This window comes from Microtus oregoni, unplaced genomic scaffold (genome assembly GCF_018167655.1).
Source record: "Microtus oregoni isolate MIOR12 unplaced genomic scaffold, Mior012 000041F_ref0000270, whole genome shotgun sequence".
Classification (NCBI taxonomy): Eukaryota; Metazoa; Chordata; class Mammalia; order Rodentia; family Cricetidae; genus Microtus; species Microtus oregoni.
In genome coordinates, this window is record NW_024543208.1 from 3,639,896 (window position 1) to 3,653,437 (window position 13,542).

The window sequence follows — 13,542 nt, forward strand, 5'->3', positions numbered from 1 at the left end:
TAGGAGAAAACAGAGCAGACAGAGGATAGCCTACATCCTATAGAACCCAGCTCTGCTCATTCCTCCAGCTGCCTCAGGTCACCAAGGGTACTCTCCTCTATAGAGGGTATGACTCCTAAAGCCTGGACTGATCTTTATGCCCTCAGGGGTTTTTTTTTATTATTTAAGACTGTGATTAGGAATTACTTAAGCACTGTATTCTAAGTTCATTTCCCAGGTTATGCTATAACTAACCTGAAACTGTGGCCCAGCATTAGAATCCTCACGTCAGTCATAGTCTTATAGAAGTACAGCCAAGTGAACCGGTATCTAACTGATTCTGTGGGTGAATTTTGCCTGGGTGCATTTTAATGTACCTTCAGGTTTGTTATAATAAAATGTAGGAGTAGCAGTTTCTATTACAATGGCTTATAGTTAGCAAGAGTTGTTCACTACTGTCCTAGGTAAAAACCAGCTTCCGTTCTGAAACATGATTCGTCTTCACTAGCATTTAGTGCTAACTTTTCATCGGAAGTATTATATTTAATATATTACTTTAAGAACCATTTAGTGCTAACTTTTCATCAGAAGTATTATATTTAATATATTACTTTAAGAACCATTTAGTGCTAACTTTTCATCAGAAGTATTATATTTAATATATTACTTTAAGAACCATTTTGACAAACACTTTTTTAAAAAGCTGATGCCGAAGCCTAAATATAAAATAATATTTAAATGCTACTTTTTAGTGCAGTAGCAACAATTAGGACTTAGAGTGGGCCTGATTATCTAAGTGTTTACTATATGGTAGACACCATACCCCGATTTTAACTGTATTATCTATACTGAAAAGCCAGTTATCTGATTTCCAGATGATAAAATGGGAACATTAAAATACAAATATTGAGATGAGAGCCAGTTCAGTGAGTAATGTGTTTGTCACACAAACATGAAGATTTGAGCATTAATTCACAGAACCAACAAAAAACAAGGATTTTCAGCTCATGTCTCTAATCTCAGAGATCCCATGGAAAGACAGGAGGCAGAGTCAGGAGGTCCTCTAGGAATGGATGGCCTTGTGGACTGGCCTATGCAGTGTATTGGCAAACAAGCGCCCCTGCCCCAAACAAGGTAGAAGGTGAAGATTGATACTTGACATCGTCCTCTGTCCTGTACACATACACTGTGACACACGCACACCTGCCCTGTCTCTCTCTCACACACCTGAACTGTCTCTCACATACGCCAATGCAAGCACATCATACTCATAGACATAAATACGTACTATTCACAAAAGTACAGTTTTGAAAAAGCTGAGAGCTCTTTATAGTATTAATAGTGAGAAGTGGTAAAGTCAAAAATGCTAATGTCATGTCAGCTGAACATGAAGCTGATATTCTCCCCAGTGTCCCATGTGGAACTGCGTTGCTTTTGCCCTTGTGATAGTTGTAACTGTGAGCACAGTTTCTCATTTAAAATCCATTCAGTTTGGGCTGAAATGACTGTTCAGAAGTTTGAATACTTACGCTGCAACCTGGGAGCTGGAGGTTTCTAGTTTACTTTTTAGGCTCCAGGCAAAGAGAATTTTTCCAAATAAAAAACATGTTGTGAATGCTTTTTGAGTGGGTTTTGTTATTAGCTTAAAGTTTCTTATAAGATCTATCGGGAAGAACTTTGAATAAAGAACTGGGGTTGAAAAGTAAGACACAGTTTACAAAGCCGTGTGATCTTGACAGGCTGCTTCTCGTGGTCAACAGGGAGTCTTTAGGAGAGCAGAGGTCGTTGCTGATTTGATGTGTACAGGAAGTCTACCTGAAACAAAGAATATCCACACAGTGTATTTCCACACTCACCTGTGTGGGTTTCTGGGCACCCAAGTCCTTACAATCTCATTTTCCCTTTTAGCAATCCCGACATAATGTGTTTGGTTCTCTTTCTTCAGACGAGATCTGAAGACAAAGGTTTATATGACTCTACTGTTGTCTCTAAAGTTCTGAAGATTATTCTAAATTTTGAGATCAAAAGATACTGGGTAGGCAAATAAATACTAAATCTTGAACATTACTATATTAGCTCCTTCAAAAAGACAGACATTCTTAAGCAAGAGAGTTTATGATATTCATAGCACAGGCATGTGTATAACCCTTTCATCAAAGCAGATCTAAAAGATTTCATTTGTGACATACATATGAATATTCTTCAACACTAATGCTTATAAAACTGATTTTTAAAGTTTATTAAAATGTGAACATGTGTCTAAATCTGTTTATGGTATTGCAATAATTTCACACATGGGTAATATGTAAACACTAGATGTGCATTTCTGGAATCTGAAAAGTCCAAGATAAAGTTACCAGCAGGTTTGATATCTGCTGAGGATATCTGGGTCATCACTGTCCCAAACAATGTCACTGCTTCAGGTTGAAGGGATGTTTCCTCAGTGGTGGGATGGCTGGAAAAGGACTGTAAACTTGATCTTCAAAGATCCTAATTTCTTATTGGAGGACTCTGTTTCATGATTTATCACTTCCAGAGATCCCTGCCATCAATATCGCTATTATGTTTCAGTATGTAACTTGGCAGGGGCTTTCAATACCCATAAAAATTTGTTTTTATTTTCTTATGGGAGGAGCTTATATTTAAAGTTTTGAAACAAATATTTATAATTGCTTCCTTTCATTATTACCTTCTTAACTAGCCCATGATGCAACCTGAAACATCTTTCTTACTAATGCATCATAGACTTTTCTTGGTTCTAAGGAGCTTACTGAGAGAAGTCACTCACTAAATATTGGTTTCCTTGACAATTTAGTGATTCTATTACTGCTACCTACTACCTAGAATCAGTAGAAAGTGTAAGTGAAGTAATGCAGTTAAAGCCCTAGAATGCCTGTCACCCAGGAAATGCCCAATAAACACTGGACACTACTATCATTACTGCTATATGTTTCACTGCTCTTGTACACAAGTTTTTTTTTTCTTCAAAAATTTTTGAAATGATCTATGGAAAAGTTAGCAATATTCAAATAAGAAAGCTGCATGTGTTTAGAGTTGTTTATAAAGCAAAAGAAAATATTAGCACTTGATAAATGAAAACCAGACCGTAATAAAATTACATATTTCAACAAGAGAAACATGTTTCCTTTATATGTGAATTCAGAATATATCTTCTAGTGTTAGATTTGCATAATAGAAACAGTTAAAAAACCTTAGTGTAAATAGTATAGATGAGAGATGATGGTGATAACATTGTGATTATTTATGAGATGGCAACTCACAGCTTTAGTAAGTGAACAGCACACAAATTCACCACTTCTGAGATAAATGCAACTAAAAACAGTTAATGAAAACCAGAGGTAGTTTTCCGTAATATTGATTTTTCCGCTCACCACAATGAGATGTGCTGCTCCAGTCCTGGAGAGGCCTTTCTTCTGTGGTTAATCCTGTACCAAGTTAATCCCACATCAATCCCTGAAGACTACTGTCCACACATGTGTGAGTGTTCGCCAGTTTCATACCATGGCCCTGCTGTGAAATATCTTCTTCTGTTTTTTTCAGCCCATGTATAGAAAGGTGATGCATAGTCTATAAGGAAAAACATGAAAATGTTTTTATTTTACTTTTTATTGCATATATTTTCAATTTTTCATATGCTATATTTTCATCATGTTCATTGCTTCCCAAAGGCCACCCAGTTCACCCCCACCAAACTTCATGTTGTTCTTCTGTCTCAGAAAAAAATAAAAAACAATGAGAAATGGAAAATGCTATGGGTGGTATCGAGTAATGAAGACAGACAGGGAGGGGGGTTACAGTGGGCCTCCTGATGAAGAAGGGAAGGAGAGCTCTGATAGTCTACCTGCTTCCTTACCAAGTGTGACAGTGGCTGTGGGTCCCTGGGAAAGAGCAGTTCTTCAGGTTGGCTGAAGTCTTAAATGAATGGAGGTCAGCTTGAGGAAGCCCCAAGTGGATAGAGTGGGACTGACATCGCAATATTTTTAAAAACCGGGAAAGTAAATTAATACAACTCCAACATTTTCTAAAGGAATTTTAAATGTAGTGAATATGAATAAATGATACTCTGACTTCAAATAATTAAAAGCATTTTTTCCACAAAAGACTAACTTCAAAGGTTACATATATTCTTTCTCTTATCAACTCAATAAATATTCTTTCCCTAATTTCTGGTTCTTTCTTTACTTGCGAATAATCTGTGGGCACCTTGTGTGGGGATTACCTAGCTCTTAAATTCTATTTATAAAAACAGTACAAGCAGCTGGGGAGATGGCTCCATGGTTTAGAGAATGCTCTGCTCTTGCAGAGGACCTGAGTTGTGTTCTCAGCACCCATGTGGATGCGCTCACAACTGTAACTCCAGACCCAGGGAATCTGAAGCCCCTAACTTCACAGGGTGCTCATATGCACATTGTTTAAAAAAAACAACAACAACAAAGTAAATCAAAGCAGAAAAATTTTATTAGACAATATACCTCATTTTTCTGGAAACCAAGGTTTATTTATTTATTTATTTATTTTTGAGTTCCATCCAATTATTTGTTGAGCTGATCTCATTTGTCTTACAGTGTCCACAACATCAATCATTGATGCAGGCAGACAGCACAGTTCCTGTAACACTTCCAGGCTTTCGCATTTCAAGTTAATTATGTACAATAGTGACACAGTTTAATCCTTTTCTTGTTTATTTTTTAAATACAGAAAGCTCTTTTTTTTTTATTTTTGAGCAGCAATAAAGACACATACCTTAATTTGTCGCAACTAGCAAGCAAGATGGGAATTTTAGCCTTAGAAACCTGAAGGAATTTCACAATTTCAGGCTTATTAAAGGCCATCTAATTACAGCTGCTTGGATGGCAACTTTCCCCTACCTGGGACTGAGCCACGGACATAAAGATGTGTTATTACCCAACTCCTGTTTCAACTGATAAGCCAGAGAAGAGAAAATAAATTTTTAACTGGTGGTTGCTAGTGGTGTTCGTTTGCTTTGCTTACGTTTTTACTAAAGAAGCCAATCAAATATTGAGTAAGAAAACCCTGGCTATGAGTTTGTTTTCTGTCGGCAGTGTCATATTTGATTATGGGATGGATGTTCATTACTTTTACAGTATATGGAGACAGAATTTGTTAATGAATTCACACTTCAGTATTCTGAATATATAGGGAGCTATGTCTTCTGTGAATTTTTTGATGTTAGAATTGGGGCATGAGATATAGATTTCTGAGAAGTTACTAAAAAATTTATTTGTCTATTAACTATTTTTAGTGTAAAATTTGAAAGGAAAATCAAGAATTGGAATTACTTTTCATCAATAGATAAAATGGAATAGGTTTATTTCATTTACTTATTGCATCAATTACAATACTCAATGGCATTTCGGAAATTGTGCATGCATTCTTTCATTTCATTCTTATAAAATGTTGGCTGGAAGACATTGTAACAATAATATTCCCATAATATCAATGAAAATGGACGATCTTAGTGGTTTTTATACACGTCTCCTACAGGCTACCCCCTGCTATATTCTGATTATCTCATTACTAGATGAAGCTTTTGAATAATCGCATCCTTATGAATATAAGCCGTGTCTGCAAGACTATACATTGTAGTGACCTCAGAGTTGCCCCCAGGCAAAATGATCCCTAACAAATGAGTTTCTTCTAGTGCAGGAATTGATAGCCTCCCCAAGCTGTGTGGTTGTTCTTCCTGTGAATGTATAGCCAGGTTGGCTCTCCAGCTCCTTTTCTGGGCCCATTTTCAAAGCTACCCTTCTCCAGCAGTCCAGAGGGCAGAAGATCAGGCAGAGGAGGGCACAACGTGGTGAGGAGACCCTGGCTCACAGGGACTTTTATATGTTACTCATTTGTCAGCTCGGAGGTGATGGACTGCAGTGACCACACAGCAAAGAATGCATTTGAAAATCAATTCTGAATTTTGCAAAAGTGAGGAGGATAATTCAGGTCACAGCTACATCAAGAAATTCAGGGACACTGTGTCTTGGGAGGGAATTGTTGTTTCTCTTGTGTGTTGCAAGGGAACTTCTTCATTGTAGCAGCTGTGATGCAGCTAGGAGTAGTGTCATGGCTCAAGGCAAAGAAAATAACCCTGCGTCCTTCGAAATTAAATAAGTTTACTTGTTACTTAGTGTTTATTGATATATTTCTGGTCCAAGTGTTGTCAGCAAAGTAAACTTTCTGTGTATTCTATCATGCAGAAATTTCTGTTTAAGACTTAATCACCAATTCAGTGTTTGGGGATTTTGATTTTGTGTGTAGTGGAGGGGAGAAGGGGAATGATATATATATATATATATATATATATATATATATATATATATATATATATATATATAGATACCCATTATGTGGCATTAGTTTCTCAGTTCTTCTGCCTTAAAAATGGAATGAACTTGTTTGCTGAAGTATTGTTTATTCTAACGACATGCAGAATTTGAATGGCCAAGTGTTCCATGTTTTGGTGTTACTCTATGAGGAGGAACAGAGAAAGCTCTTCCAACCATGCTGCTCCACTTCCACCTCTGCCAGGAAGTGTTAGTCGGAAGGGACACTACCTCCCCTCCATGTCTGTTGCTGCTCTCTCTCACTTGCTCCATTAGAGAACTGCTTTCTTCTCATGAGCAGACACTTGCTAGCCTCTTACTAGCATTGGTTTTCTTTACACTGTTTTGTTTTTAGCCTTAGCGGCTTCTGCTCGAGCTTTGCAGAATCAGCCCCACGAAATAAGTCTGATTTCAACATGGTGGAGGTAAAAGCTGTGGGAGCCAGCTTGCAAGAGCATTAGAATGTATCGCTACCAAATCTAAGGGACTAAATAATTCTTTTTATCTTAAAATAACTTTGAATAAATAGATGAATTCAAGAAAGTCAAGGCTATCATAGAGATATCATCATGAGATGTGGTACACAAGTGTGAACATTCCTCTAATGGTGACTTAATTCTGTATTGATAAAATAATTCATGTACTGTTTTTTTCATGCAGCTTCAATGCAGAAAGACTATTACTGACCATTCATAACTACAAATACTCTTTACACATGGATAAATCTTTTCAAGTCAAATTATCTTCTGATCAGAAAATTATAATCCACAGTAAATTGAATGGGTTTTGTTGTTATCTGGGCCTGTAGCCTAATTAGTCCTGCTCAAATTAGTATGGAAGAAAGATTTTATTTTAACCCTGCCTTGACAAAGTAGCTCAGGTGAAATATTCCTTGACATTGCAATATACTTTCAAAGTTGTAAATTATTTCTAAGTCATTAATTGCATGGTTAAATATTCTTTCAGAGCACATAGCTTCTTTCTTAGGAGTCTTTCTTGTTATGTTAATATTCAAACACATGCACAAACAATGTTATGAAGCACTGTCCTATTAACCTTATTTTTAAGTGAAGAAAGGGGCTACTGTCCATGAGTTGGAACTCATTGACCTTGAAAAAGAAGGCACTGTGGTGAGGCACACGCCTTTAATCCTAGCACTACAGTGGAGGCAGAGGCAGGCAGATTTCTGTGAGTTTTGGCCAGCTTCGTCTACATAGCAAGTTTCAGACTGGTCATTGCTACAGAGGGAGAGCTTATCTCCAAAAAGGGGGTGGTGGTGGTGCGGACTCAGAGTTCATGCTGAAGTATGTTATTTCTACCTTTACCTGTAACTAGAAATGACCAACAAATAAAATAAGAACCTAAAAAATTGCCTCATTCTGCCTGAGCTGGTACTTGCTGTATGTAGCATGCTGCCCCAGAAGAACACAATAGTGCGGCTCTGTCAAACATTTACTTCTCTACTTTATTTCTTTTACTATTAAATTTTATGTACATAGATGTTTTGACTATATGTTAGTCTTTGTAGCACATGTGTGCCTGGTGCCCTCACAGGGTGCAGTGGAGAAGGTCTCAGATTCCCTAGAACAGGATTGACAGGTGGTTTTGAATTGCCATGCGGTACTGGTTATTGAACCAGGTCTTCTGGACAAATAGCCAGCTCCTAATCACTGAGCTACCTCGTAAGTCCTACATCCCTATTTTAAAGGCTTGAGTTTACAACTCTAGGTATAGTGGACTCAGAGCAACTGGGCTTTATCCTGAGCATGAGTAAGTAGCCAATGTGTCACTAGAAGGGATCCATTGATTGATGAGACTCGGTTTAACATGGGATTGGGCTAAGTGGATTCACTGTACATCTGGGACCAAGGCTTAGGGTTTTGACACATCTGACCCGATGAAATAGTCATTTTGGTACTGGAACTGTTTACACAATTACTGCTAATTAGAGAGCATAAGTGGATCACTATAGAAGAGATTCTAAACTTCTACTTATTTTATTAAATGGAATAAAGCAATTGAAAGAAATACAAGTCACTGATCTAAGCTGGTGATGAGCAGTGATATTAAAAAGAGCCAACTATTGTGTCGTGGCGATGTTCACCTTCAGTCCCTGCAGAGGAATGTGGATCTCTGTGAGTTCAAGGCCAACCAGGGCTGCATAGTAAGATCCCATCTTTAAAAAAAAAAAAAAAAGTTGCTGTAGCAGGATTAATCTTTCCTAAGAATTTTGCCATAGACTAGCACAAGCAAAGACCTGTGGGTGCTACTGCCATTTTAATAACTCTTTTTTTCTATACCACAAGCAAACAGTAAGCAAAAATGCAATAACCTAAGCCAAACCCTAACATTAAACAATTGAAAGAGGTCTTCCTGACTCCAAGTAAATAAAGAATGATGCAATTTAATTTGTCATAATTCTCTTTTCTTTCATTCCTCCAGTTTGATTTAGATTTCTGTCCTCAGAGTCCCCAGAGAAACTCAGTTTATTCTCACACACTTAGCTTCTCAGTACACTATGGTGAGTGTTACTAATGCACATGCAGACTATTTTCTGAATAAAAGCATTAAAAATTAAATAAACTAATAATATATTCCTTCTGTAAAGCCACCTATCAATATGAACAAATTTCATAGATCTGGCCTCCCAAAAGACACATACTAATTAAGAGTTTCTGAGAAGTTACGTTTATAGCACCCAAATTCAGAAATCCCTTAGAGTACATATTTTCCTAGGATTTCTTGGAAAACGTTCGTGAATATATCATACTAAAAACTTATGTGAAACTGCCTGATGTTAAATGCAGTTTCTGTGCTGGAGTTAGTAGTTTTAGGATACGGTATCACCTTTCCTGCAGTCTCTTCACATCCCATGTACAGCTCAGGAAAGGGGGTTGAATGTAAGACTTAGTAGACACCAGATCTCCTGGGAAAGCAACGCTTGCATCTCCATACTGTAGGGCTGAGAGAACTTGTCTGACCCAGCACTCTGCTAGTGTGAATAAAGAGAGGATTAGGATAAACATATATGTTCATTCTAGAACACCCTCTCACTAACAGCATCAAAATGGAAGAAGATCCTTGGCATTATTTTTAGGGTGGGGCTGACAGCCTGATGATCAGCATTCTCCAATATCACATTATTTTATTTTCAGTTTTCTTACTTCCAAAATACTAAGACATAAATTGGTGTTGATCTCAGCCACTTGATAATCTTAAGGTACAAATGTCTTAGCTTTTGGAAGTTCAGTCATTATTCATTAATAATCCATCTCCCATAAATTTTATTATTCATAGTTTTTAGATAGTTAATTCATTTCATAATGACTGTCTAAAATTATGGCCTTCCATGTGGCTGTAATCAAAGGGTTGTATTTAGGCTAGCCTTTGTATCTACAGGAGTTTGGTATTGGGGGAAAATCAGAATCTTTTATCAGTCATGAGCTGCCAGAACTCAAAACTGTTTCTTGGGTAGCTGAAATGGATGAATAATGTTCCGACCAACAGTGTGTTTCATTTTCTGCTCAAAAGACTTTCCACTTAATGGTGGTCATATCCTATATCCACGTGTTCATCTCAGGGTGAAGTGACTTCCATCTGAGTGTCATTATTGTTCTCGGGAGAATCAGTTATACAACGGGAATAAGAAAAGCAGTCAAAGTAATTGCAACTGGCAATCAGGGGAATATAACATTTTTAGCTTGGGAGCACATGTTCCAAGATAAAAAAAAAATATTTTTCTGTAACTCCAGGGCACATATTTCCCAGGGCCAGAAGGGACCATGCATGTGTTCTAGTGTTTCCTTCCATAGCATACTGATGTCCCTGTAAAGCATGGCTTTCTCTCCAGGGACAGGAAACTCATCATCTCTCTAGGAAACCTACTACCCTTTTGATTCTGATTATTTGAAAATGTATCATTGCAGCAGAGACACAATTCCTCTGTCTGTAGTTAACATCCTGAAGAATTCAAGCTGTGTCTCCGCACAGTAAATTAAGGCTCTGCAGATGCTCTCAGGTAGCTCTTATCCTCAACTCCCAATCTTTTTTCCTTTGCTCCTATAACATGTTTTCCTTTTCTATAAAGACTCACATTGGTTTTCTTGTTCACTTCGGTAACTGGCCTTGGAGGAAACACAAATTGTCTCGTCTCTCTCTTAAAGGTATTACAATAATAGAAAATTAATCTTTAAGTCAGAAAATCACAGTAAAGAACATCTCTGCTCTTTAGTAAATATTGGAACTGGTCAAATTATGCATTCCTTTTAATCAGGAAGATTATCAAATATAAATAAGAAAGATATGGAATTATGGTCAAACCTGCAACAATCAAGTTCAGCAAAAACCCAGTGTGTTACCTGTAATGGGTAGTAGTATATAGGAGTATCAAATGTGGCTTGAGTCCTGGCTACAAAGCCAGGTATAGGTGGAGGCTACATATGAGAAGAAGGAAACAGAGTATATTCTAGGATATAGATAGAAGAAAACATTTTCTGTCAGCTGAAGCAGGCCATTGACCAGAGCTAAACAGAGTGAGATGAAATTAGAAAAGTTTAGTTTTAATTTGAAATGTAAAGAAAAGTCAGCATTGGGCTTGCAGAAATCACAGTATTTGAGATTGTTTTTTAACCCTGTTGTTGTTGTTGTTTAGAAAAAACAAATGTGAAGGTGATACAATCATTCTGCAGGCAGTTGTTGTAGTCCATGAAGTGGTTCATATGTTGCAACCTTGTGGGTCTAAAATGAGATTTTACTAACTGGAAGTTCAGACACAGGAATAGTAGAAAGGCAGACTTCCTTCACCAGTGTGGACAACTTGTGTACCTTTTCTTCATCTTCTTCTTCCTCCTATTTTGTTTTTTGTTTGTTTTTTGAGACAAGGTTTCCCTGTGTATCTCTGACTGACCTGCAACTCACTCTGTAGACCAGGCTGGCCCCGAACTCACAGAGAACCACATGCCTCTGCCTCCCTGAGTGCCGCGATTAAAGGCATGTGCCACCATCTCCCTGCTTTTTTTCTTCTTTTTCTGAAAAGATGATCAAGACAGGAATTAGTTTATACTATTTCTTGAGACTGACTGAATGGATTTAGATGATGTATAAGTAGCTAAACCTACAATGGATTATTTGCTATTGTGATATTCCACTTTATATTACATCTTTAGACTCAGGCATTTTTTAATTAACTTTTTATCTGGAAATGGGGTAATATGAGAAAAAGAGAATATTACCAAATTATTTGATAATCTTTGCAAACTATCTATTGCTAGCATAAGTGGTCATGCAGTGAATTCTACAGGCATCTGGGTGAATTTTTTTTTACATTATTTGGTGTTTTTGTCACATTAGAAGAACACAATATATGTTGCATAGTTAATATGATGTCCTGGTACTACTTATTTTTAATCTGGCCTAAAAGCTAAACCGAAACATATTGGAACTCCTACGGCTGTAAATGGGATAGTAACATAACATCACTGTTAAACCCGAGCCATGCTGTTCCCTGCTGTGAGTTATGTCAACTTGTTGACTAATAACTTCATGTTTTGCAGGTATCCCAGGAAGTGACTATGTGAATGCAAACTACATAGATGGGTATAGGAAGCAAAATGCCTATATTGCAACCCAGGGATCGCTTCCTGAGACATTTGGGGACTTTTGGAGAATGATATGGGAGCAACGGAGTGCCACAGTTGTCATGATGACAAAGCTGGAAGAAAGGTCAAGGGTAAGGATGAGTGTCTAATTTTTCAAAATCCTCCATTCACAGCCGCTGTGCTGTGTGATCCATTCTATTCAGCAGCTACTTTTTCCCCAAGGTAGCACGCTTGACAATCAGTCATTGAAAATGGATGTCAAAAACTCTGATTAAACTATTTTTCAAAACTCTTCTGCCCATGCTCCCCACCCAGCCCATTTCTACATGTTCTTCATCAGGGTCTATCCAGGCCCAAGCCACCCCACAAGTGTCATTCTCTGTCCCAACCTCTTCTGTCACTGTCAGACACAGAGCTCAGAAACCAAGTGCAAATGCCTAGATCTCGTTCACAAATACAAACAATATTTAAGATTGAAGCAGCATCTCCACCACCACTCTGAAATCTACCACTCCTGTAGAGGTGTGCACCAATTAGGATTACTGAGACGAAACTCATACACTGAATTTAGAAGAACTTCATCCAAGAATTCAAGGATGTTCAAACTCTTTGGCAGAAGGACGGGTATGGTGTCTCATGTTCTTATCACAACACCCAGGAAGCTGATGCAGAATGCAGAGTTTGATACATGTGCCAGCCAGGGATACCTAAGTAGACCCTCCCCTAAAAAAAGCAAACAGAAATATAAAGCTTCTAAGTCTTCTTTAAAAGGAAATTCTCACATGTTAGGATAGTCATCATTGGTACTGTGAAACGGAAAGTGATATCTGAGGATATAATCACTTTGGTTAGAGAAAAATGAATATTAGCTATGAACAAGAACCCATGGAGATTTTCACCCATATGTACTTCCAGCATTTCACCTTTTTCTTTCTCATAGTCTGTGTACAAGTTCTAAAATTTCTTGAAAAGGTGACATACTTAAATTATTGAAATTGGCACAGTTTAACTCAGGGTGGACGGAGAATGGTGCAGTTTAAAACATAACTGAGAAAATGTGTGGAGGGCATTTATGAATTTAGGCTTTTTCAAAATGACTAGATTTTAGTAGCAAGTCATTGTTCGTTAAGGTCTATGAGAAGAGTTTCAGTCATCATATGGGTTCAATAGTATAATCCACAGAACATTAGTTAAATACTGTTGGTTTGGAAATCTAAAACATAGCACACAGGCAGTATGCCATATTCCCTAGGGAATCCACAACTTCCATATGTGGCTGATAAAAATCAAGTTTAACCTTGAGAATTTAACAAATAGGTCTCTGAATTCTGTTACTGAAACATGGCGAGCATCCATGCTGACTTTGAGACCTGAGGTGAAAGGTTTCTTTCTCTTCCGTCCAGCATGCTTACAAGCCAAAACCCAGTTTCCCATCTAAGAGACAAATAAGATACATCATGTGTTCTCCCAAGTTTACTGTATGGCCGTGTTCCTTAGCCCAACTGTATCGATGTCAGGAGAGTTTAAGTCTGCCCAGATAATTTATCTTGTAAAAGCTTATATATAGGAAAACACTAGAAATCTACAAAGCTATCTTAATGTTGAGA

At 37.5% G+C, this 13,542-nt stretch overlaps 1 protein-coding gene across 45 annotated transcripts in view; it reads left to right on the forward strand.

Annotated features, from left to right (window-relative positions):
* Positions 1-13,542, forward strand: part of Ptprd (protein tyrosine phosphatase receptor type D) — a 2,219,644-nt gene that overhangs the window by 2,148,991 nt on the left and 57,111 nt on the right. For all 45 annotated transcript variants that reach the window (XM_041632294.1, XM_041632295.1, XM_041632298.1 and 42 more), the window contains one exon: positions 11,891-12,066. In XM_041632294.1, the coding sequence (XP_041488228.1) occupies positions 11,891-12,066 (176 nt within the window). The remainder of the gene's footprint in view (positions 1-11,890; positions 12,067-13,542) is intronic.